The 25987-nt window shown below is 40.0% G+C and overlaps 1 protein-coding gene across 1 annotated transcript in view; it reads left to right on the top strand.

The window, feature by feature from the left end:
• LOC119885429 (cadherin-22-like) overlaps positions 1-25987 on the top strand; it is a 163512-nt gene that overhangs the window by 91471 nt on the left and 46054 nt on the right. The window contains exons 4-5 of the mRNA XM_038695468.1: positions 5808-6102; positions 20300-20419. Of these exons, the coding sequence (XP_038551396.1) occupies positions 5808-6102; positions 20300-20419 (415 nt within the window). The remainder of the gene's footprint in view (positions 1-5807; positions 6103-20299; positions 20420-25987) is intronic.

Below are 25987 nucleotides of genomic sequence, written 5' to 3'. Positions count from 1 at the left end.
TGAAACTGTTGGCTTTGAGGAGGGTGGTACAATGACTGTTTCTTGTGTCATCTAACATTATTTTGACCAATTTAGAGTTTGTAATTATAGGAACAGTGGAAAGACTAACAAAGATGGTTTTGGTGAGTTTTGCTTTGTGTCTGTCCAGTCTGAAGTGCGTTATTGATGCTTTAAACGGTAACAACATAAAAAAAAACGGCACTGTACATGTGCATTACTCTGGCCAAAACTTAACAATAACAATAACAATTCAACTTTTAACTTTCACTGTGTTTGTAGTCGGTGCCATATTAGCCAGTAAACACAAACCCAGTAATAAGCAAACAGAACGGACGTTAACTTTGGACCGGGCACATCACTTTTGCAACGCATCCGATGAAAGCGTCTATATGTTGATATGCAAGGTAAAATGATTGTTTGTTCAATGGAGTCTGGTGGGCCCATTTGTTTTGGTCTGAGAAGCTGTGCTCTAGTGTGAAATTTTGTGGCAGTGAATGTGGCATACAGGTCATTTATTCCTTTAACTTTCTGTAGTTGTTTTAATGTCCAATACCCCCGGTTGCCCTGGTCTTTCTGTGTGGAGTTTGCATGTTCTCCCTGTGTCTGTGTGGGTTCACTCCGGGTGTTCTGGTTCCTCCAAAAACATGCAGGCTAGATTACTTGGTGTCTCCAAAATTGTCCTTAGGTGTGGATGTGAGTGGTTGTCTGTCTATGTGTGGCCCTGCAATGGACTGGCAACCTGTCCGGGGTGTACCCCACCTTTTGCTCGATGTCAGCTGGGATTGGCTCCCCCCCGCGACCCTGTACGCAGGATAAGCAGTTGACAATGGATGGTATATGGTTACATTTTGACAAAGTGGCACCATTAAAAGTATGCTGTATTGGCAGTTTCTGTTTCATTTTGTGTAAGTCACACTAATATAAAAATATGTGTGTGTGTGTGTGTTATGGCAGTCATGCACTAAGGGTTTTAAAAGTACCTTAATTGCCTCCATGAGTTGCGTGTCATACCCTTTGCAGTGACTCCAACTGCTGACTGTGTTGATAAGCAGGCCAAATCAGCGGCCAAACAACAATAACTAACTTCCCATTGTTTTTAGAACGCCAGCATTCAAGTGTCCCTTTCACCTCGCATGGTATTTTTACCTCACATCTCTCCTACTCTCTCGCACGCCTCACAGTTTCAAAACCTTGGGTTAACATAACGAAACATGAAGTTAGAAGACCCAATAACTCCTTCTCAAAATGTTTTGGTTAATGTTAAATTTAAATTGGCCATAGAATTTAAGTAACTGTTGTGCGCTATTAAAATGCTATAGTATCAGACTGATGTTTCAGGTATGTCACAAAATGCAGAAAATCCGTACTGTACTGACCAATCCTGAATGCATTCTCCTGTGCGTATTTGTAGGAAGATGTGCACCCCTGCCTTTAAATGTAAATACAGTATGTCTGCATGGAAAAGTAATACTTATGTTCTGAGTAGAAACTCTCTCTCTGCAGCCTTGAAAGGTGGTTATAAAATGTTTGTGGTTTTCTTACAGACAGAGATCATTGGCAGTGGTCAGCCTAAATTCAGCCTGTAACCATGGATTCCATTGGTAACTCATTTTCACTTTGGTAAAAAAAAGTACCATAATCCTAAATAGATTCTGTTGTTCTTAAACTGACCAAAGCTGCTGTTCTCTGTCAATGAAGAAACTACAAACTTTTTATGACCACCTTTCTAGGCTTAACAAACTCTGAGCTTATCCTTGAGCTCTGAGTTGATTGAGCCTGGGAAGTGGGAAAAGTGGGAAACTCTGAATTTTCGGTTCCAGAACAGCTGATCAGAATTAGTTGAAACAACTCTGAGTATGTTGAGCCTGATGGAAGTGCGTGTGTGGGGATGAAAAAAAAACATCATCAATGGACCTCCGATACTACGATTCACCATGGCGACAGGTGAATAAAGTCAGATCCTCCATTTTAATCGGGTGGAGCTAGAAATATGAATGTGTGCCAACGCGGACCATGATAGGCTTTAAATTGAGTGGAAGAAGGATCAATGCTTAACATTAGGGCCAAACGATTAATTGCATTTGCAATATTATCGCGATGTAATAAAATTAGGTTTTCTAATCGCAAAGGCTGCGATTACACTCAGGTCACATGACACCCAAGAGGAAAACAGTCTGCAGACGAAGTTGATGCTTTGTCTGCATGTTATGCTGTACCTTGCCTTCTTGTTGTACAATGGCCTTAAGCTTGACAGAAGCTGACACTACATAAACTTTAGTGTCACAAAGGGAATGAAAGTAACACCCGCTACCCGTGGGTAACTTGGTGGTGGGTGAAATCGTCGGGCCATCCGCAGCTTTAACGGACAGGAAAAATGCACAACAGAAAGGCCCAATCTGTCCCGAGTTAAGCTTGATTTATACTCCTGCCTACGGCGTAGCTACGCACGTAGCCAGGCATTTATACGTCTGTGTGTCCGTCAATCTGCAATTACACCCCCAAACGCTAGTCTGCAGTAGCGCTACAGCGTCCACTGTGTTGACTTTTGCTGGCCAAGCAGGCTAACATCCAGTTTAGCCCTCCGCTAACGTTCAAATGTCATCGACTGTATGGATCACATTCTGATAATGAAACGAGTCATTTCGCTCAGGTTGTGACGGGTCAAATATATTGATCCACTGTGTTATAGCCACCGTTTTGGCCGCTAGTAAAAGTTACTTCAAAGCATGGGCACTTCTTGTCGGCTCGGAGGCATTGCGAGGCTACCCAGCCAACCTATCACAGAGCTTAGGTTCCGCGTCGGCTCGACGTGTAGTTACATTTTCGAGGAGGTGCACGTCAGGCTACGCCATAGGAGACTGTGGTTTTTGTATTGAGTGCTTACTGTATCACACTGTGGTGAGATAGTTTTTCTTGTGGTCTGTAGGTAGGCCGACCTGATGATATTATATCATATTATTTAATGCCATGACTTGACTCAAATTATCTTTGTCATATTATTATAATTTGATATATCTTCATTGCTCATGATAATAATTCTACCTAATTCATCATAACACAAGAAAGAACAGTGTAGTTCTATCTATTTAAAATTGTGTTGGTCATACTATATACTGATTTAATGCTTGTCGATATACAGAAGGTAAAGAGCCTAAAATTTAATCGCATATTAAATTGCAATCGCAATATTGGTAAAAAAAAAAATCGCAATTACATTATTTTCCAAAATCATTCAGTCCTAGTTAATATTATTAGGCTACTATACAGCGTTTCTCATTCATCATTTACCAGACTGGAAAGAGTGATAAAGTGCTACAGTCCATTACATTTGATTTTATTTAGGAAGGCTATATTTAGAAACTGTAACCCGACGGGACTAAATGTCAGTGGCAATCAGCTACCTAATTATGAAAATAGGTAGGCTATAGAAAATAGAAAATCTTAACACACCAAGCCCAAGCGCTACCCTGTTCAAGCGCTACCCCTGTTCAAGCACTACCCCTGTTCATATTACTATATCATCATTATATCATCAGATGCCACAGCTGCATAATATTAAACACAAAGAGCTCAGAAGATTCAACCTATGATTCTCGTTCAGCGATAATGGAGAGTTTGTTCAGCAGTAACGGACAGTTTGTTTTTTCACCATCTTCTTCTCATGTAAATTTGTTTAGGGCAAGTTTGCACTCCTGGTTATTTGTTGTTAAGCAAGTGACGTCCTGGCACTGACCTTTACTTTGCAGAGAACAACTTAGCTAAGCGTAGTGTGTGTGTTTTTTAAGCTGCCAACTTGAATTACTCCAGTGAAGATAGACTGACAGACGGATGGGTATATCCAGCCTGAGGGGGGAGAAATAGCATCATCCTAGCAGAATGACGAACTCACTGTGCATGTGTGTGTGTGTGTGTATGTGTGTTAGTGTGTATGTATGCAAGCACGCACAGTAGGACATGTACAGTAGGTAGGAACTTCCCTGTGTGGTGCCAGCATTTGTGCAATTGAATTAACACACAATGACAACATTTCACACAAATTCTTGTCTGCAGAATCTAATTTAGAAATTCAGAGAGAGGGTAAGAGAGATTGTCTGGGAGAAACATATCCAGTAGCGAATGACTATGCACACTTTTATTGGATAATTCTCAGTTTGGACCAATGAAACTTTTTTTATTATAACTGAAATATTGATACCACCAAAGTACCCGGCAGTATATTTCCTCTGACTGTTCATGTATTTGTCTTCAGGATGATTCAGAGTGGTGAGAAAAGGCAAAAACAGATAAAAAGGGAGGGTAAAATGGATGAGGGAAGCAATATCAAGGCACAAGCTTGCATTATTCCGCGGTTTTACGACAAATACTTAATGAAAACCCCCGCGAGGGTGATAGAAGCCTGTATTTAATTAAGCCTTTATAAAATATTAACCAGGGAGGCCAGGGCGATTCCCCTCTCCCCTGGTCTGCTCAGTAGATTGAACCACAGTTACACTGCATAGACAGTTCTGAATTATAATTTCAGATAGAAGGTGTGAGAGAGAGAGACAGAGAGCGAGCGAGCAGGTCTAGTACTTACTAAAGAGCCAAAGGGGAGGTTGGGATGGGGGGCTGATGCTGCGCCTATTGCTGCCTCTGGAATGTCTTCTAATCACATTAGGGGGGGAACTATAGCTCTGATTTATAAGGGCTCTTTTAAGTTCACTTTTCAGTCCCAGCACCTCCATGTCTCTACCTTTTAACAATCTTTGAAATGACTTTGATCTCCTAGTTTACTTCCTGTGCAGAAAAGATATAAATCATCACTACAACTGTGGTGTCTTTTTTTCACGACAGCGATGATGACTGGTCTGTAGGGAGCTCTGAGAAGGCCTTAAGCTGCAGTTGCTACTGTGGAACAAGATAAGGGAATGGATGGAAGAAATTCACTAATTTATTTTGGTCATGGCTGATGGCCAAATGTCATTTTCTGACAACTATCAATTACACAAACCATCAGCATTCACAGCGGCTGAAACTAAATTCCACACAAATTGTATGACATAATAATCTCAACTCAGACGTCAGCCAGTTTTTCTGAACTTTCAAAAGCATGTAACATTCTTCATCAGTGAATGGAGCTGGTTCAGGTGGCATCAAATGACCCAGCTCCATTCACAGATGAACACTTGACCCCTTCCCAATCTGTGCTGTGACCAGTTGTGTTGTCTGCTTCAAAATGTTCATAAAAATTAAGGTCTGAAGAATTCATCTTTTGGTCACTGCTTCTTAGCTTAAGTATATTAAGATTAATACGTTTATTGATTGGATTTATGTAACACACTTGGTTAAATTAAAGGAAACAATTTCTGAATTCTCACCTCATGACATTATCAGAGACATAATATCATGACAGTCCTAATTGTCCATACTGCAATTTTACTACTGTATGTTGATCTATGCTGTATACACAAAATCTATGTGTCTGTCCATCTGGGAGACAGATATTCTTCCATTTTTTGCCCCGTTTGGCTTTTTTGGGGAGATTTTCCTTATCCGAAGGATGGAGGGTGTCGTATGCTGTACAGATTGGAAAGCCCCTTTAGGGACAATTGTGATATTGGGCTATATAAATAAAATTGACTTGACTTGAATCTGGGCGGAATCACTGTATGTTTTCATCAAAATGTATTTGCCGTTGCAAATAAGTACTATACAAATGCCATTTCTAGGAGTAAAACTTGCATTGGTGTTATAATAAATAGAATAAAACAAACTATAGGGGTTGCCTCCTTTGATAAACTTACTGTCTATTTTGTATCAATTTACAGATCCATACAGACTCTGATGAAGGTGAAGGCAACATCAAGTACACTATCTCTGGAGAAGGGGCGGGCTCCATCTTCATCATTGATGAGCTAACAGGAGACATCCATGCAACAGAGAGACTGGACCGAGAGGAGAAGGCCTTTTACACGCTAAGGGCTCAGGCACGGGACCGGCTCTCCAACGACCCACTGGAACCAGAATCAGAGTTTGTCATCAAGGTCCAGGACATCAACGACAGTGAGCCAAAGTTCTTGGAGGGTCCCTATATCGGCAGCGTGGCAGAACTGTCACCCATAGGTAAGGCGAGAAACAGGCAGTGCAGTCAGACAGGAACCATCTGGAGAGCTGTATCAAACTTTGAGTTCAGGATGGCCCAAAGGTGGTTATACTGTACAGAATTACCAGTTATATTACAGCTATTTTCATGATCCATAAGTAGGGTCTGTAACATATTGCGTTGTCCTGGGCTCGGGGGAAGCTAGAAAGTGCCAAGAAGAGCAATATGCTAAAAATCTCCCCAATTGTGAAAATGGAAAAAGGAAAAAGCAGACAGAGGATGTTAGATGAAAAGATGTGGAATGAGTGAATTCATTGAGGATGAGAAGAATGGTGTTATGGACATTTGAAGAGGATCCCTATACTCTGTCGAGGCTATGACCTTAAGTTAGGAATGAGATGGAGATGGCTGTGTTCTGACACACTGTTATGAGGCAGATGAAAGAGGGGCAGAGGAGAGGTTGCGCCAGAAGAGCAGATGATGCGGAGGGTACACCACATTTTCATGGCGGCTTGAGACCACAATGTTTTATTGTGAGCAACAATATGTGCTCACATACACCCCATGGTTGCTTAAAATTTCACTCAGTGAAATGCAAAAGATAGGTGAATGAGGGTGTCAGGGGCTTCATAAGTGTGGTGTAAATGTCAAAGACTGATGTGTAATAAACAAAACAGTTAAGCTGTCAAGTGATATCACAATATCATGTGTGGGTGATACTGGTATGTGCATGTGTGTTTGTGCATATGCAGTAGAGCTGGGGGGTGCTTCTTGTTTGAGTGACTCCAGGAGTAGTGCAAAATGGAATGGCTCTTCCCTATTCAAGCCTGATTGGAATTAATTCCTGCCTCCTCAGCATGATCCAAACCATGGGCATTTCTGCCTACCGTGCTCTCTAAAACTGAATGGGGTGTGTGTGTGTGTGTGTGTGTGTGTGTGTGTGTGTGTGTGTGTGTGTGTGTGTGTGTGTGTATATGTGTGTGACTGGCTGACTGAGTGAGAGAGGGACAGAGAGAGAGAGTGAGAGAGAGAGGTACAGAGCAATTGAAAAGTAGCAAAAAAAAAACAGGGGAGAGATGAAGAGAATATAAATAATGTGGAGATTTAGAAAAAGAAATAAGCGCTGGGAGCCAAGAGAGCTATTATCTCCTCAAGAAAGAGATAAATGGATTCATAGAGACCATGCTTAGTTAATGTTAGTTAATGTAATCTAAATAACCATGACCCTTCCACTTTGGCTGCTCACCCCTGTTCGACCCTGTCACACCTCAGTCAAATTACGCACTAAATGAGTGTGCAGTTCATGTTTTAAACATCGTTGTGGAGCACTAGCCCTAATGAGGTAACAGCTACTGCTTAGTCAAGCATTCTTCTGCCCTGTCCCTGTTTCTTTTATTTCTGCCATTCTCCTGTTGAACATCAGCAGTATGTAAGGTCAGCTGTATTCTTTTATTTTTTGGGAGTGATAAGGTCACAAGCACAATGACAATAACTAGGGAAGTGAATATTTAAAAAAAGGTGCCAGACAGACCAGCGTGACTGCCACATGTCACTCTCCAGCTTATGGGCTTTTGCTGTGCATACCCCTCCCAATGCATGTATTAAGGATAGCTCAAGAAGGTGGAGACTGTCACATGTCTTCAAGTAAATACTGACTACAGCACCAAAATAATTCAAAGCAAATGTACGGTTTATTCCTGTTTGCTAAAAAGTGCGGTGCCCAGCTGTTTTAGGATCGTAAATAGGCTTCGGGCTGTAGACAGACATGGCAAGTCAGAAAGTATCGAGACTCAGACTAAAATGATTGTTGGTTTTAGTCTTTTCATATGGACTTATTAAGACTATACTATCAAAACCCCAGACTTATTATTCAAAACAAAACATGTTTCCAAATATATATTATTTTGTTTGTTTGCTTAAAATGTCTTTTTCTCAACACCATCCTTCAATGTTTTAATTTGTTCCAGCTCTATGCATTGTATTGTCAGACAATAGTGTTCTTTAATACCACAAACATTAAGGAGATTTTATAAGCAGGCTGACATCTTTAATAGTATATACTTGATTTTGTAACTATTCCTGTGTGAACACACTTTATAGTCAAAACCGGGTTAGAATCAGTACTTTTTATGTAATTTGGATACAACACCTGTGATCTGAAGCAGGGTTGCATTTTATGCGGTGATGGAAGCAGGTTGCAGGCATTAGCCACACCAGTGATATGCTCACTGTGCTGTTTTACTGCCAACCGTATAGCAAAGTGCCTTGGAAAACGTGAGGCCATAATAGTAAGAATGTAATCAGTAGTCAGCTGCCTGAGGCGTATTCTTTTTTACTTATCGCTTCTGTCATGTCTCCCAGTGCACATCTTTGTCATAGCTATACAGCCTGCCCCCTCCCTCTTTTTGCAGAGGCTTCTTGTCTGTCTGTCTGCTCAACATCTGCTACCAAAAATAATACTTGTATATATAGTCGTTTGTTTATCAGGGTTGGTTAACTCTAAAAAAGGAGAAGAGAGGGCAAATAAAATAGGAGTGGCAACGATGATGATGAAGTGTGAGGGTCTGAGCTCTGTTATGTCCTTTGGAAAATGTGCTGCTAATGAAATTGCAGTCTTAAATCAATTGAATGTGATTGAATGTTGCTTTGAGAACCTTTGCATGTCTTTATGTTTGGATAGAAGACTGAACAGGCATGGAGTCACTCTGCAGAATGCTTGCTGTGTACTCTGACTCGTGATGATTAAGACTGAGAAAAATTGATTTAAAACAGTGTCTTGGTAGAGGACATCCTTGAGAGGACACAACCAAAAAGAAAAGTGACTAGAAGATGTGGATTAGAGACTACTTTTATTTATTAGAGCCCAAATAAATATGTGTTCAATACATTACACTAACTTTCTGGACAATGTTACCATCACAGCAAGAGAGTTTTGAGTATAAACTTAAGCAAGGCATGGGGCCTTTGGCAAATATTCTTTGGAGTTTATTAGGGCTGTCCCCGACTAAGGATTTACGTAGTCGAATCAGAATCGTCAAGTCCTGCCTATAGGAATCGTGTGTTTTGTGCGGGGCTATTGCGAGGGGGGGGGGGGGGGGGGGAACACACGGTAGCTCCGCTTTAATCCTGAGAAGCTGCAGATCTGCAGTCTCTTTTCATTCAACTTACACTGTAAATTTCCAGCTAAAGCGGCACTGCACAAATACACGCTACGCTTATACGTGCGCACTGACGACATAGGGTTAGGGTTACAAGTTTGGATTTATTCACGCAGTTCAAAAACATTTATTGAAAGATTTATTCTTTTTACATGTTTATTCACAGCATTACACATTGAATGTATATTGTAATAGGCTGTATATTAACTTATTGGGAGAAAACTGGTAGTTCTATGTAAAATCAGACGTTGAGCAGCCCCATACAGCCAAAATGGCATGATCCTTGTTTCACTGCCATCTTCGACTGTGAGATTGACAGTCGAATCAGGCTCCGCCCTTCGAAGCATCGAATCTTCAACTATTCGGGGTCAGCCCTAGAGTTTATATATTCTCTCAGTAGCCACTCTGTAATCGACTGGCCACCTGTCCAGGGTGTGTCCCTGCATCACTCCCAGTGATGCATGACCAGCAGTCTGAGAAAATGGATGGTTATGGCTGTTTTCTGGTCAGAGAAACATATTTATCCATATAAGAAGATGCATACATTTTACTGATATAGTGGTGCATTAGAACAATGAATCCTCCATCTGGCTTTTGTTTACCTTCTTCCAGTGAATTCATTGTTTCCTAATATTTTCTCCTGCATCTCTATATGACAGATACACAAGGATAAGTAGTCTTGAACAGTCATCTTTTACAACTCTACTCAAACAACAGTAATTGCTCACCACTATTAGCCTGTGGCTAGAGTGCAGGGTGGCTGCATTAAGCTTGCCTTTCTGAACATATTGAATCCCATTCTAAAAGCATACTGCCTAGTGTCACACATTGAAAGATTCTTCAGTTTTATAGTAATGCAGGACCATAATAGTACGCATGGTGTACATAAAAAAAAAATATATATATATATATATGTTTTTCACTGTAACTGATTAGAGATTTTGTGATGGCTCAAAGATTTGGTTGTACTAAATATATGATGTGTTCAAACACTTGCATACCCTTGAGCTGACTTCAACTTTTGTCTCAAACAATTCTCTAGGTTAGCTACACTGTAAAAGTTGTATGGATATGCACTGTATGGATATGTGTGCTTACTTTATATGTAGAATTAAAAAAGAACAGTTTTATCTGATATAAGAATAAGTCATTTTAGTTGCCATGTATTGGTAGTTTTAATTTATTACATGTTTAAATGTGTTTTTCAAGCTTAAAGGACATAAAGATGCATTGTGTTCTGAAATCAGAAACTGTGTATTATATGTCTATTTGATTAATAGATGTTCACTTACAATCCAACAGGTCATCTTTCTCTTTATGGCTCATCATCCCCGGTATTTTATGAATAAAAAATGGACCCATCATTAATGTAAATTACAGACAATGTTAAAAGCTAATGTTGCCTCATGTCCATTTGCGAGGTAATGTTAGAGGTACGGGGCTGTCCATTTACAATACCCATCCTTCCATTATAAAATACCTCAAATTCATCTCTGGCAAAAAGCCCTGTGTCATCCTAAAAGTACCAATAACATTCAGTGCGATCCACTTAAAGTTACATAATGTGTTAACACAAAAAGAGGTAGATAACCTCTAATGCTTTTTTTAAATAACAACATAAAAGACAACTTAGAAGTACGAACAAAATAATGTAAAGCCACAACATCATTTTCACATTGAAGTTTATATAGCAATATATAGTATAATCTGTTCGTTTGTGAGCTTTCTACTGGTAAGCTGGTAGATGCATTTTTTTTTTTTTTTACCGTTTTGTCTATCTGTTTGCCCTGGTTCCAGTCTTTATGCTAAGCTGAGCTAATTGCCTTGCTGAATCTAGCTTTATATTTAGCATACAGATCATCTCAATCTCTCTAAGAAAGACAAGTGTGTTTCCCAGATTGCCAGACTCCTTTGAGAAGAGTCAGAGAGTAAAGGGTATGAATTTCAGGGGATAAATCAGGATATTGTTGACAGCACAACTACAATATTTAGTTTATGTTAGTGTGCATGTCAAGAAGTGTTACTGTAGGTACTTGCATCATTATATGTGTATACCAGGTCATTTAAATAGGATAACATTTTTGGCTAATGTTTATGTTGTGGAAAGCCTTATCATTAATTTTTGAATTGGATCCATTTCTTTTCCCTCTGGTTTTCCCCAACAATAGTAAGTGTTTAAATTTGTATGCAGCATTGAGCTAGGCCTAAAACATTTCAAAACCCAAGAGGCTAAAGTAATGTCAAACTGGTATACTGTCAGACAATACTACATAGCCATTTATGTTGGCATCTTCAACAGTTAAGCATTGGATAGACTAAGCTTTTAGACACAATATGCTGCAGAGACAGTATTGGCAGTGACACAGTGGCACCCCAAGCTAATGATTATGCTACACACGCCCAACTAATATTGAAGTAATAAAGACAGGCCTTTTCCAATTTGAAATCAGTATTACAGTGTGTTACAACATGCATACTGAGACATCTGCAATCTGTTTGTTTTAGTCCCTGTGCGAGCTGACTGACTAAGTGTCACAGTTTGTTGGGTTTGAAATAATTTAGTCACTGAGGCAGACAGCCTTTCCTACCACTCAAAGGTTGGGTGACAAGGAGGGAGTCGGGCGGAAATGTGGCTAGGAGGTGCATCTCTTGATGGTGGAATCACAACAGGGTGAAAAGTTTCCACGGAGCTAATCCCGTGATTGATGTGGTTCCATTAGAGAGAACCTCAGGACCTCTGAGTGACAGAGATGTGGCACAACACGACGTCTGTGCCATAGCCTCTAACCTCAGGTAACACTGACTGACAAGTCAGTGCACAGTGTCCAAAGAACAACAGGCAGGCAAACAGCAGTCTGATAACAGCCATTAAGCTGGCCACTATCCTCAGCTATTATCTACTAATTACACAAGCTGATGTAGTGTAGAATTGCCACAGTTCAAAGTAGCACCATGGAAGCCTTGAATTGACATTTATCTTATTCTCTATCAAAGACACAGTCTAATATATAAAGCCAGGTCGGAAAAACTGACAAACTGCAAAGGCCATTAAACAACACAGATACATTTTAAGACAATGTCTTGTACTTTTATCCACTAAAGAAATGTCAGCATCTGAGGTTTTCTTACAATTCCTCATACCTGAAGGCATATTATCTCTGTAAATGCTACACCAATTAGCCTGTGCCTTTTTAAAGGTAATTCAATTATTAAGTATGCTGTGGCAGTGTGTCTTTGGCCCAAATGTTTATTTTAATATTTTGGAATATTTGGAAACGGCATTGATTTCAAGTATCAAACACACTTTATTTGTGACTACAGCAGAGTTCCTACCAAATTTCTGGGTTTTTTATTAGGGGTGGGAATCTCTGGGCACCTCAAGATTCGATTCGATTACGATTCAGAGGGCTGCTATTCAATTATAAAAACAATTATCGATGCATCTTAATGCATAATTTTTTTCTATACAGGATCCAGTTTAGTCTAAGCTTGTACCAGATGTTCTCAACCCTTGACTAGTAGGTTAGTTAGTACTGACGTACAGCCGATAATTAATCTTAATTTGTTACTAATTTAGCTAACGTTACATAAATAATAAATATTTTTAGCGCCTTTCACAAGACCCCAATGACGTTTTACACTTGTGACAGTGACAGAACAACAAAATGTCATTCAGGATTGAATGCCTTGGTAAAGTGTTTTAAGTGTCCAGACAGGGAGCATTTCGGATCTCTGTGGGGATGAGTTCCAGTGGGTGGGGGCTGTGACGCTGAAGGCTCTGTCCCCTAAAGGCCCATTTATACTCCTGCATAGGGTCTACGTGCGTACCTACGCCGTAGGCTACGAAACGAGTCATTTTGCTCGGGTTGCAACAGTCAAATATATTGATTCACTGTGTTACAGCCACCGTTTTGGCCGCTAGTAAATGTTACTTTAAAGCGCGGGGTACTTCCGGTCGGCTCGGAGGCATTGCGAGGCTACCCAGCCGAACAATCACAGAGCTTAGGGTCCGCGTCGACTCGACGTGTAGTTACATTTTGAAGGAGGTGCACGTCAGGCGACGGCGTAGCCTTTGTGTAGCCTCTGCGTAGCCCCGTAGCCTACGCCGTCAATTTGACGCAGAAGTATAAATTGCACTTAAGTCCGGAGTCTGCTGTGGGGGACAGAGCAATCCCTTGTACAGGGGAGATGTTAGCTAACGCTAACAGCCTTCACTATTCCTGCCGTTGGGGAAACTACAGACTTTTATTAACGGACACACAGTGATCTACGCTGCACGTTTACTACCAGACTGAAACTTACTGCTAATATATTTCTCCACTAACTTTCAGCGGCACGTTCTGCCGCTTGCTCTCTGTCACTCGCTCGGGCTCACACACAAGATACACAGAGAGCTGCCGAATGTCGAGTGTCACCATGTTCGCAGTGTGCGAGTTAAAAGCATTACTTGCGCATTGATATATATTAATGATTGTGTGACATTTTAGTAGGGTGGCTATTCATTCTGCAGCGGTGGTGTGCGGAATACAGGGGAACACTGGTGGTCTCTCTGTTGTGTGCGCTACACATACGCTGCACTTCCGCGAGTTCTGCTTTTTGCGTTCCCTCAACATTACATCAATTTTTAGACATCATGTTAAGCGATTCATAATCTTCCACTTCCGCATCACGAGGCATCTAAGAATCAATTATTTCTCCCACCCCTATTTTTTATACTTTTGGAGTATGGATGTGGGCAGATGTGGTACTGCAAAAGACATCTAGTTGACAGATGCTTCATAAAATACCTGAAGTGAGGTATAGAGATTGACAAGTCTGAAAGCACAGAGAGCAGCATAGGAGAAGCCTTGTAGAATGTACTTTTTAAGTGTCTCTGTGAAGGTCGCTGTCCTATCTATCACTGGGTACAAAATTATAACATCAGCGTTAGACTTACACACAATATAACTGGAATTTGAAGTTTGTTTGTGGTGACTAAGACATGGAAGAGCACTAGGCAGAATAAAGTAGTAAAGAGAAATGTATCGGATTCCAATAATGGTTTAAAAATATCAATGACCAATATTATTTAAACTTTTTGGTGAGACTCCAAATTACTTTTCTCAGTATTGTTGTGACAAGTGACCAGTACACATACAGGACCAAGAACTAAGAGGCCTTTGTATGAGTAGACAACTGCAACAAAATACACCATTTAGGTGGACAAGTCGTTCAAAACAAGCCATATGTCTTATTTCCTTTTGACCTTTCTCACTCTCTCTCTTTCTCCTTCACTTTTTCTCTCTCTCTTTCTTGCTTTCACCCTCAGCATAGTCAGCATTAGAAATAAATTTGCCACTGATTTTTTACGTAATGTGAGAACCCCACAAGGGGATTAAAGTCATAATCACCCCTCCTGTTGCTGTGGTCCAGAGAGGTTGCCCAGGAGGCTGCAAATTGCTGCAGTCACCATTAGGACAGCCGGGGCCTGTCATGCTAACAGAAGATGAGACATTTGGAGCAGCAGGATCACAGCAGAAAGCAATGCGACAAGGCAGGGGCAACTTACAATCAATATTCTCTGCCAACCACCTTTATGTATATGACCAGTAACATTATGTGCTCAACCGCAGTGCTTGACATAATTGATTATAGCTGATCTGTATGTGTGGTCATGTTTTAGAATCTGTGTGCATGTGGGGGAGAGGGGAGGCAAACAGAGAGAGATAAAGAGAGACAGAGAGAGAGAGAGAGAGAGAGAAAAGAGAGAGAGAATGTTTGATTCATTGTGTGAGGAGGCATGGAAGATGACAACAGCAGCAGCACGATAGATTCACAATTGTGAAATTGATTAAGGGTTTTCCTTGTTGAAAAGCATGGACATGGCATAGTTTCTTGTACATTATGCATTTTGACATTGTGCAAGGAATACACTGTGTCTAAAACAATAATGTTGATACCTGACCTGAAGATACAGGGGGGTATTCAAATGTAATAATTTGTCTATAAATCCGGTTTGATTGACTTCTTTTTAAAGAATTTGATGGTTTCTGCATAGAAAAGTTTCTGTACCTTAATGTTTGTTCTTCTAGATCAGCAGTTGACAATGTTTTGTCACTCCAGAGATAAATGCAAATAAAGAGAGGTTCAGATTTAAAGTTGACATGCCACACTGGCCCACAATGTTGTCTACTTATGTATTTAATGACACAAGTTCAAAGGCTAAAAAAGATTTGTTTTACAATCTCTGTCAAGAGGGATGAAAAATATCCCTAAATCCTTGTAGAGCTTGCGAAGAGGATCAATGTAGGCAGGCCATTGGCTTTTATGACATGGCAGATTTTTGGCCCCTTTTATACTTCATTCTCTCTCAACCTCCTCTCTCTCCTGGGGCATTTATGTGGGTGAGAGAGGAATGAATCACAGTAGAAGTAGTGAAGAAATAACTTTTCATGTGAAAACACCTCAGCTTTTATGGCTTTACTAAATGATCCATAATGCGGGCGGAGAGCACTCGGTCCTGCAGATTAAGGCGGGCCGTATCGAGAAGGAGGCTCGGTGCTGCAGCCGTTAGACCCCCCCACCCCGCACACACTGAAGCTCGCACCAGTACGGCACTAGCTGAGATAGGCACAAATCTCTTTTACGAGGCTGCCTCTTAAATAGCTGTCAGTCTAGTGTCTCACACGTGGTGCACTTCTCTAGCTCCCCTTGCAGTAATTGAACCATCTCTCCTAGAGTGCTGAAATGGTGTGGGATGCCATTCCAACAGCCTGTGTTGATACCATTAAACCAAACTCATGCATAAATCTAACTATAAAGCCATCGTCACGCACCCTCCACCGAATCCTCTACGCCCCAAAAACAACCCTATTCCTTACTCCATTTCACCACAGATGGGTTACTTTCATCTGAATATTATTTACATTATCCTTCAGGGAAATTGTACAGTGCTTAAGTATCATCTGCAGCACAGACTGTATAATATGTTGTTATTTTGGAATCTTCTTGACTTCCTTCATGTTCTTTCCACCATGACAATGTTACCACATTGTCAGAAGTTTCATGTGCTCCAGTAAGAAACAGACTACACCAGAAAGGAATAACTTCTAACCAGGTTATTTGCTTTTCTTAATTAGCTGTTAATTTCACATACCTGGTGGGATATTAGTGCCTTAAGAGGAGTTATTATATTGTAACAATAGAATTATAGTAATATTACTATTAAATAGAAGTGGTAAATAGTGTTAAATAACAGCTTCCATTCAATGCCAGTTATGTCTGAGGCATTTTGCTCTGCTAGAGGATTAAGTGAATAACAAATCCATATCCTCATTATAGTTGCACAGCCATGAGATTGTTGTAACCCTGTCTAGTCACTGGGAGAAACACTGCTAAACAGTGTTGCTCACATGAATATTAGGGAAAATGCAAAATTATAATTTTCTGATCTCATTATTATACAGAAAATCAGTTGTGTTAGATTTGAAAATTATCATATGAAAATGCATAATGTACAATGCTAACTTTTCTCTTTTGGTGTGATTTAAATGATGAGACTAAGAATGTAAATATCTGCAGCCTACATAAATTAGCTTCATTCTAAGTAAAGGCACTAAAGGCATGAGTAAGTGAGGTGACTAAATGTTTATTTGTTCAGCAAGTGTCAAAATGTGGCTCAGACTTCTGACAGAATTATGGACATAGTATGTGTATAAAGATTTACTTAATCGAGCTGAAAATGATTGTTTCACTGATCTCTTCTTGTTGACAGTAGCATTTTTGACCTCGCCTGATTGGGTGTGTTCAGAAATGTTTTTGCTTTATTGCACCTGGAAGAACAGTCAACAGTCAGGGTGTCAGGGTTTACTATAGTAACAACACAATGCAAGGTGAGAACACCAACCACTGGGTGTTATAAATAATTGATTTTTAATTGTTAAACTACTGTTTAAGTTAAAAAAAAACCTGAAGCAATAACACAAGGTATTATTGACTACTTTATTCAATTTCATCTGTGGTGTTATTTCATGGATATGTGACTAATTTGATGTAGTAACGTTTTGTTGTGTTTAACCAAACAAACTCAGCCCAAACAAATGTGCCCATAAGGGGGAATAAACACAGACAAACCTGTATATTTTGGTAATTAAAATTATTATTGCTACAGTGCATGCTGTCTCGTCTGAGAGCAATTTGTGATTGAAGTTTTAGTTTGTGAGAGAAAAACACAACTCTTTAGCTAATGAATATCTGGAGCTTTTCTCCATTAGACATACTTCTACTATTACTGCCATATGCATTACATTTGAATCTGAGAAAGTCAATAATTTTTAATGAATTTCCACCAGTCCATCAACAGCAGACTCTGCTTAAGTGAGATGCCAACCATGCCAACATATACTGTAAGTAACGACTGCTTCTACTGAAAACACTGATGCAAGCCAGAACTTTAATAAGATTCCAAGCGCAAAAACTCACTGCTTCGCTTCTCTTTTTAATATAAACACAATAAAGACCCATTTGCATTTATATGGTTCTTCCAAGCCATCTGACGTTGCTGCCAGCCAGTACCCAGAAACAGCTGAGCATCAAACTGATTGTTACCTGGGGAAAATTAAGATAAGGAAGTAATCCCATGGATGAAAATGGCTTTGTTGGACCCACAGCAGTAGGGCCAACCAGGTAGACAGAATTAACAGACCCCTGCCTATTGCCAGTAATGAAAATACCTAGCCTCTATAAATCCTTATGTTTTCAATATGATAAGAATGATATCTTACTCATCCCCCAACTGGGATGCAGCATATCTTGATTTTCTAAGAATCAGGCTGGTGTGTACTGTTGCATATTTGGATGAGGTAATGACTGTATGATACGAATATGAATTAAAAGCTCATTCCATCCTAGTTAATATGCACTGCTTTAAATCCACTGTGATCTGCGTATATATCCGGATTTAACTGAGAACCCACGCAAGGTTGTTGACAGTACCAGAATTAATGATTCTTTGGTGTTGCACATACTGGTGATGCACTGATCCATTCATCTACCCATCTGTTTTTATGTGTTCACACCAGAGATGCTAGAGTCCAAGTCAAGTCTCAAGTCTCTGAGCAAGAGTCCAAGTCAAGTCTCAAGTCACTCGTGGTTAAAATGAGTGTTGTATCACATGCTGCGTTCAATCCAGGCTGCTTATGAAACTGCTTAGCTAACTAAATAAAACTTTAACGTCACATGGTCAACAATAAACCTGTAACCTGTTTTTACCAGAGCACAACCATGTAATGTGCAATGCAATTAATGACAGCTTAAACTACTGTAAGTCAACACTTCCCCCAGACTCTCAAACCCAGTGTGACATTATAACTAAATAAAACTGTAACGTTACATGATTAAACAATAAACCTGTAACCTGGTTGCAGCCACCATTAATAATTAATGTAATGGCAGCCAGTGTGACGTAAATGATTACGTTAATCGACCACCACAAGTTTGGCAAGTAAATAAACACTCATTCATCTTTTCATAACGAACGACAGTCGTACCTAACCTCTGAAGTCTTTGAGGACAAGTCTGAAGTCAAGTCTCAAGTCACTGGTTGTGCGACTTAAGTTGGACTTGCATCTGAGTCTCAAACTCAAGTCACCATCTCTGGTTTACACCAATTGCTTATGAGGCTATTTTACCTTTCAGCTAATTTGTTACTTTGCCGCGAAATTCAGTATAGCTGCAACATAGCATAAAATAATTTCGCAAGTATCATAGACCAGGTAGAGTGCTGCATCATGCGCTACCTATACGCGTTAGCATTCAAACCGGCCAGCTCCAATCTACATACAGGGAGGAACAGAAGCTATAGTTGACAGCAACAGGATAGTGATCTGAGCTGTCTGATTTAATGGCCGGGTGACTTTAATGATTGTTCCCCCCCCCCCCCCCCCCCCCCCCCTTTAGGACTGCTGATGGATGACAGGAAACAAACAGTGCTCTGACACTTCCCACTAATTAGCATCATTAGCATACGACCATTATGTGGCTGGACAGTAGCATGACAGGGCTCTGAGAAAGGCTGCAGCGATGACCTTTGGTGGACAACACCAGCTGTCAGTAATTACCCATAGCATTGTCCAGAGGGATAAAGACAAAGACTGACTCCTTGTCCTTGAGGACCTATATGCGCCTAGGAACGTCTCCCTTTCCTTTTCCTGTAAATGAAATTATTTATAGAAAGAAAGAAAAAATATAAATATATGCTCACATGCTAAAAGACAAGCATTTGGTTGTTTCTTAACCTAAAAATGAAGAACCTTAAAGTTTTAGAGGCTTTAGGCTGAGCTTTAACTAAACTGTGTGACTAAATAGAGAAATGCGCCATGCTGACAGAGGCTTGTGTATGCACACTGTTGACAAATATACTACACTGAGTGGGAAATAATAACTTAAACAATGTTGCTCCACAAATACAAATTTTAAGGTTTCATTTAGAAATAACTATTCTCTGCCTAAGTGCCAGTAATCATGAGTAATTGTTTGTTGTAGATTTCCTGAGCTTCTAACAGCCTTTGAAGATATGATGTTGACTTTATGACTCCATGTTTCCTTTCATCTCTGAGCACAACTTCTGTGCCAATGAGAGGCAAAACAACTCCGAGCACTGGTGTAGTGAAAAGGTAATTTGAAACATCAAAAAATTTGTTGGGAAAATTATGTGCATAGAAATGAAATAAGTACCTGGTGCTGTGATACACAAATGCATTAACCTCCCTCCACCAAGTATAATCACAGCAAAACGTACACAGGTGTGTACACAAATAGATTTCCTACTTTTGAACAAATGTCCACACTCTCAAGGTCTGAAACTCATATTGGTCCTCATAAATATAGAGGTACCAGTGTTTTACACACATACAAGCAAAGAAAACACTCATATCCCTACATCTGCCATTCTTCTACATTATACACTAGCTTAACTCAATTCTAGCACTTGTCCAAAGTTTTCCAATTGGCCTTCTGGCTCAAAATTTTTTATTCCCTTTTTTGAGATTATGTTGTTGATTATTATGTCTCTTTTCAACAGGAACATCCGTTATGAAGGTTACTGCATCAGATGCTGATGACCCTACATACGGCAGCAGTGCCAGAGTGGTGTACAGCGTACTGGATGGAGAAAAGTTTTTCACTGTTGACAGACACACAGGTAAGAATGATAAAGACCACACATTCAGCACTCCCTACACCTGCTTTTTATTTTTTTCTGGTAAGGTTTTCTTGTGCTCCTTCATACCTTAAGCAATTTCAGCCCAGGGACTATAATTCCCAGATCAATCAAAATTTGTGGCCAAAAACGTAAAATCAATTGGCCAACAATAAGCCACTTTATAAATTTTTAGCCAATAACTACTGGCTTCTTGTAGCAAACACTCAAAATACCATGTGGCATAAATTGTTTGGCTCAACAGTTTTTAGTGGTGCCACATTTACAGTGATGTGCACAGACATTTTGGGGGATTTCTCACAAATATTTATTAATTTATAATATTTTTTTACAACAAAATGTTAAAAATAATAACACAACTTTGAATTCCTAACCAATTTATTTTAGTTCCCTCACACTCATGCAATTGTTTCATTCTCATCAGAGTTCTACAAAATAATCAGTTCATGTCACGGTCTTCTTCAGTTTTCACTAGGTTTATCACAAGAGCAGGCAACAGCAAAGAAATCTATGCCACAATGTGCATGTTATCTATGCTACTAGTTTCAAGTATATTAAATGACCGCACCAAGGAGGGGGACATTAATTGTTTAAATACTTTTTGTTTCACTTGCGAGATAACATTCAGCTTCCCACAGCCAAGCAACAAAACACTGAATTGCCTCAATACATTAAAGTATTAATCAAATACATTACTATCATTATTAATATTTTACTATTGATAGTAACCATGGCATGGCTTCTGTGCGCTACACAGCTGTAGCCTATTTAACTTAAGTTAAAATTATAGGCTACATAACTTTACCTGATAGGCCTTCATCTAGTTTTGCGGGGATGCTCTGCCATGCGAATTCCTTCCTGTTGATGTCCTATTTAGGAAACAGTAATAGATTCTGGAAACTCAAAAAGCGAGGATCAGTCTCTCTTCAAATGATTTGTGCTGCGCATTGCGTGCAAAAAGTTCAAGACAATTCAACTTCGGCAGCAGGCGGGCATGTACGTGAGGCGAGCACTTCACCTCACTCTAACAGAGGCACTTGCTACTGAACATAGACTGTTTATGCTGCTCCCTGATAAAAGAAAAATGTTTCTGCTGATACCTGTTCAGAAAAAAACAACAAGAAAACAGATTTATATATGTTAACCTGCTGCACAGAAGGTGCCTGTTATGATGTTATATTTGTGACTCTGGACTCTTAACTTGTCTTAACAAGCTTAGATAAAAGGTAATGCCTTGGCAGTGGCAAATAGCTTTGGTTTTATATTTGATTTGATTACATTAATGTTTAAGTTGATATTTACAAAATTTTTTATTGCTACTGTGTAAGGGGAATACTGCTGGTAAAAAATACATAATTTGTTTAGTGATTGCAAACCACATGTTATTACATTTTGTGTAAATAGCAGTACATTTAAATTAAAAGTGGGAAATACACTGCTTTAGAATTCATTATTATAAAAAAAGAAACGAACGAAAAGGGCAGGTTCTCAAGTCCCTTTTGATGTCTATGTGTACATGTGCCTGCACATTTAAAACTAACCCTGAAGAACTTATTTTCTATAACAAGTAAGAAACAGTCAACGTAATCATAGCACATATTATAATTACATGTATTTTTCCTAACTGGCTTTATTGTTCCCACCAGTGTAATTGATTTTTTAGACTCTGCTGGTGTACATCAGACAAATGCACTGGTTGTTTAGCACAGCACAGCATATCCGCTACCCCAGCTATCCCTATTCCCCATCTGAGGCTGGTAGAAATGACATGGCCTGACCCACAGTCTCTCAAAAGTAGCTTAACATTGGTGTTGCCTTCGAATGCCTCTCCAGGGAAAAACATTAAAGTTTTAATGATTCCTTTTTTGGTCTCCACCACTTTGATTTGGTCAGCCTGGGAGTGTGGATGATAAATGGCTCTACCTTGGTGGGACTAGCCAGGAGACTGGATGGTTCATTCCAGCTTCTGTCTCACAACCCCAATTCCACCCACTCCTTTTCCCCATTTTGTAGGCAGACAGGCCAGCCTAATAGGTGCGAGTCAAGAAGGTCAAAATGAAGAGGAGACAGAACAGCTGTAAAATCTGCCTCATTAATATCACTCTCGCTCATCTTGACAACAAACTCAACAGCAAGTCACTGTGTTGTGTCTGTCTTTTTGACCATGCTGAAATTGTCTGTAGGTGTTTTTGTATTTGAAAGTAGATCATGATTTCATTGTTACATAGAAAAATACAAAACTATAATTTTAACATGCTCCTCCTAAAACATAATCATTTTTACACATATTTTAAATCCTATTTTGCTATTGATATTATTATATCACTGTTATAATTAAACAATAGACAAAAACATAAATATACACCTACATATTTAATTCAGGAATACAGCAGTTGACTTTACTTCAGTGGTTTATGAAAAATGTATTGAGATAAAAATCCATCTGTGATCTACAATAACCTTAGGTTAATGTAAAGAGATTTGATTCACAATATTTTAATAAATCTGAAAGAAATTAAATATTACAAAATAATGAATATACTTGATGGCAATATCCATCACACACAATATGCATTGCAGTAAACAGCGACATAGAGTCTGCATTTAGAGCCTCTGAATGCATTTTGTGCCAGTGTGTGTTCCCACATGCACCGACTAAAACCTCTGCAGTTATATTAATGCAGCTTCTAAGTGCTGTGTACTTCTCGAAATGGGAGAACAGTTGTGAAGACGTGCGTTGTTCCATGTTTATGACTGGCTTTTTGGTCCGCGCTAACACTGAGCCAATTATTCTCTCTTCTGCCTCCTCCCAAAGCACACGGGCGACAATGGAAGCTTCTATATATTTCAAGCAAAAAGAACAACAAACAAGTACAAAAAAAATCACAACACGGGTTCTGTATTTGAATGCAGTGGTTGAAGTCTAGACATAGAGATGTGTGTTTCCTGGTTATGTTAACAGCAACAGCACCTCCCATGAAACACACACAGTGGCAGAGGAAATGGCACTAGAGTGGAGTAGGTGCAAAAGGCAAGCTGATAACTTAGCCTGGCAAAACTACTTCTTTTCAACTCTTATACTAGCCATGGAGGCCAATTGATAGCTTGTTTCGTAGGGACACAGTAGAATTACAGTAGATTTCCATTTCCATTGCCCAGCGAGATGAAAAGAGAAATGCAATTGATGTGAGTAAAAAAAATGATTTGAACATCATTTATTTTAGATTAATGCATATAATGCATTACCATGCTGAGAAACTACTTCACAGTTGGTGTACATGGCCCTATTGCTCAGTTAAATTGCTTAATGTTAAGGCTACGTGATATGCATTGGAATATGGACCACTTAACTGACTGCATTCATAAAAATATAACAATGTGGACTCATCTACATATGGTCTTTACCATGATGTTGGATACGGTATACTTGTTGCAGAGTGGGACTTCACTTTTGACAGGCCTAATTTAGATGCATCCCCTCTGGCTTTTAGTTGATGAAAGAGGAGCATGTTATCTGTCTCCCCCTTAACTCCATGCATGTACTGTATTTTGGCTAGTCAAAAAATGGCTCAGGGCTAATGTGACTGGAATCAGTGAGTTGTGTACCCAACAATGCAAACCTTTGGGAGTGAGACAGCACACTAAGCCCAGGAAATGCATCAATAAATTCTGATGTGGAAAATCCCAAGGGGTAAAGTGGAATTACATTACTACTGCAGCCAGCTGCTAATGTTGCTGCCGCTGGACTAATAAGGAAGTGATGCACCAACCAAGAAGGACCATGTGCTAGATTGTGAGAGTGTATGTGAAACAAAAAAAGAGAGACCAAACTCTTAGCTCTTCAAGGTACCAAATATCAAGCATAGCGTTGGTTCAGGCAGGCAACAAGTCAAGCTCCTCTCGCAATCCCAGCACATCAGCTAACAGCTCAGCTGATTACTCTCCTAGCATTCATTGCGTGCTTCTCAAGTCTCTTAATTGCATCCACGTTTCCCTCACTTGCGTCTTTTGCATCTTAGTCCCACCCACCGGGGATGCTTGGAAGGAAGAGACGCAAGGAAACCAAGCCAGGAGAGAAGGAAGGAGGAAATATGTTTTTAGAGACATGAGATGTCCTTTCCTCTGAAGCGTCACTTGAAGCGACATCCATTGCAGCTGAATCAGCTTTCAGTCGGCTCTAACAGCTGTGGAGACTTTTGATGGAGTTTTTGTCTGTACATGTGCACTGTGTTGATACTAATAAAGTCTTACCTGTTACCTGTTTAACAAACACCTGCACAAGATTTTTATAGGTTGCTATATGTCCTGCTCAAAGGCACAGGATAATTTCTACTGGCACAATGCTTATATTATCTGCATTTATATTTATTGATTCTGATTCTGAATTCGTTATTGGATAATCCAGAATATGATCATGGTGTCTTTCGATTTATTAGGCTAAATGTTTCAGGGAAATTTAAATGATGTAACTCATATCAAAAGTGCAGCTCAGTTTTAGGCTTTCTGTTATTTCCTTTAACACTACTGCATACATTTTATTTGCAAGTCACATCGCTCGTCACCGATCGATCACTGCATTCCATAATATCAATCCAACGATTTTTTTTAGCGCAGCAGCGCTTTCATTCATTCTTTCATCAGCTGATTTTATTCGGGGAGCCGCTGGCTGCTTTCATTAGATGCAGTAGGTGAGATCAGCTGGATGTGCAGGCTTTATTTTCCTTTGCTTGCTTCATTAGAGACTTTAGCTATTTACAGAAGCCCAACAGTTCCCACCAAGAGCAAGCACTAGGCGACAGAGGCAAGGAAAAACTTCCTTTTAAGAGGCAGAAACCTCGAACAGAACCATGGCTCAGGGTGGGCGGCCATCTGGCTCGACCGGTCGGGGTGAAGGAGAGAGAGGGAGAGAGAGGGAGGGGGGGGGGGGGGGGGGAGCGAGAGAGAGAGAGAGGGCAGGAGAGGAACAGAGAGAAAAAGAGAGGGATGGAAGGAGAGAGTAGGGAAGGAAGCCTACACAATATACACACACAGAGGTACAGACAGTAAAGGTGATGTTGTATACATGTATACACTAAGTGAAAAATGGTACAGATATTTATAGTAGTGTTAATGAAAACAATCGTAATGTTAATGAATATAATAACAATAATAACAATAGGACTAGTAACAGTAGTTGTTGTGTCGAGCAGGAACACGGGGGCAGCAGGTGACCCGCAGCCACAGATCCAGACACCACAGCTCCAGAGCCAGAAAACCTGCAGGAAGTGATAGGAGGAGAGAGGAGAGGGACGAGAAAGCACAAGACTACCGGAAAGGGGAGAAGTTGTGTTAGTAAGTGCAATAATGGGATGAGGTTGCATACAGAGGGAGAGAAAGTAGAGGAGAGAGGATCTCATCATAGGAAATCCCCCGGCAGTCTAGGCCTATAGCAGCATAACTAAGGGATGGTTCAGGACTCACCTGAGCCAGCCCTAACTATAAGCTTTATCAAAGAGGAAAGTCTTCAGCCTACTCTTAAATGTGGAGATGGTGTCTGCCTCCTGAACCCAA

The sequence above is a fragment of the Micropterus salmoides genome, unplaced genomic scaffold, assembly GCF_014851395.1.
Source record: "Micropterus salmoides isolate LMB-PRFRI ecotype aquatic unplaced genomic scaffold, ASM1485139v1 Ms_hic_scaffold_4, whole genome shotgun sequence".
Classification (NCBI taxonomy): Eukaryota; Metazoa; Chordata; class Actinopteri; order Centrarchiformes; family Centrarchidae; genus Micropterus; species Micropterus salmoides.
This window is presented reverse-complemented; position numbering and strand designations above follow the sequence as displayed.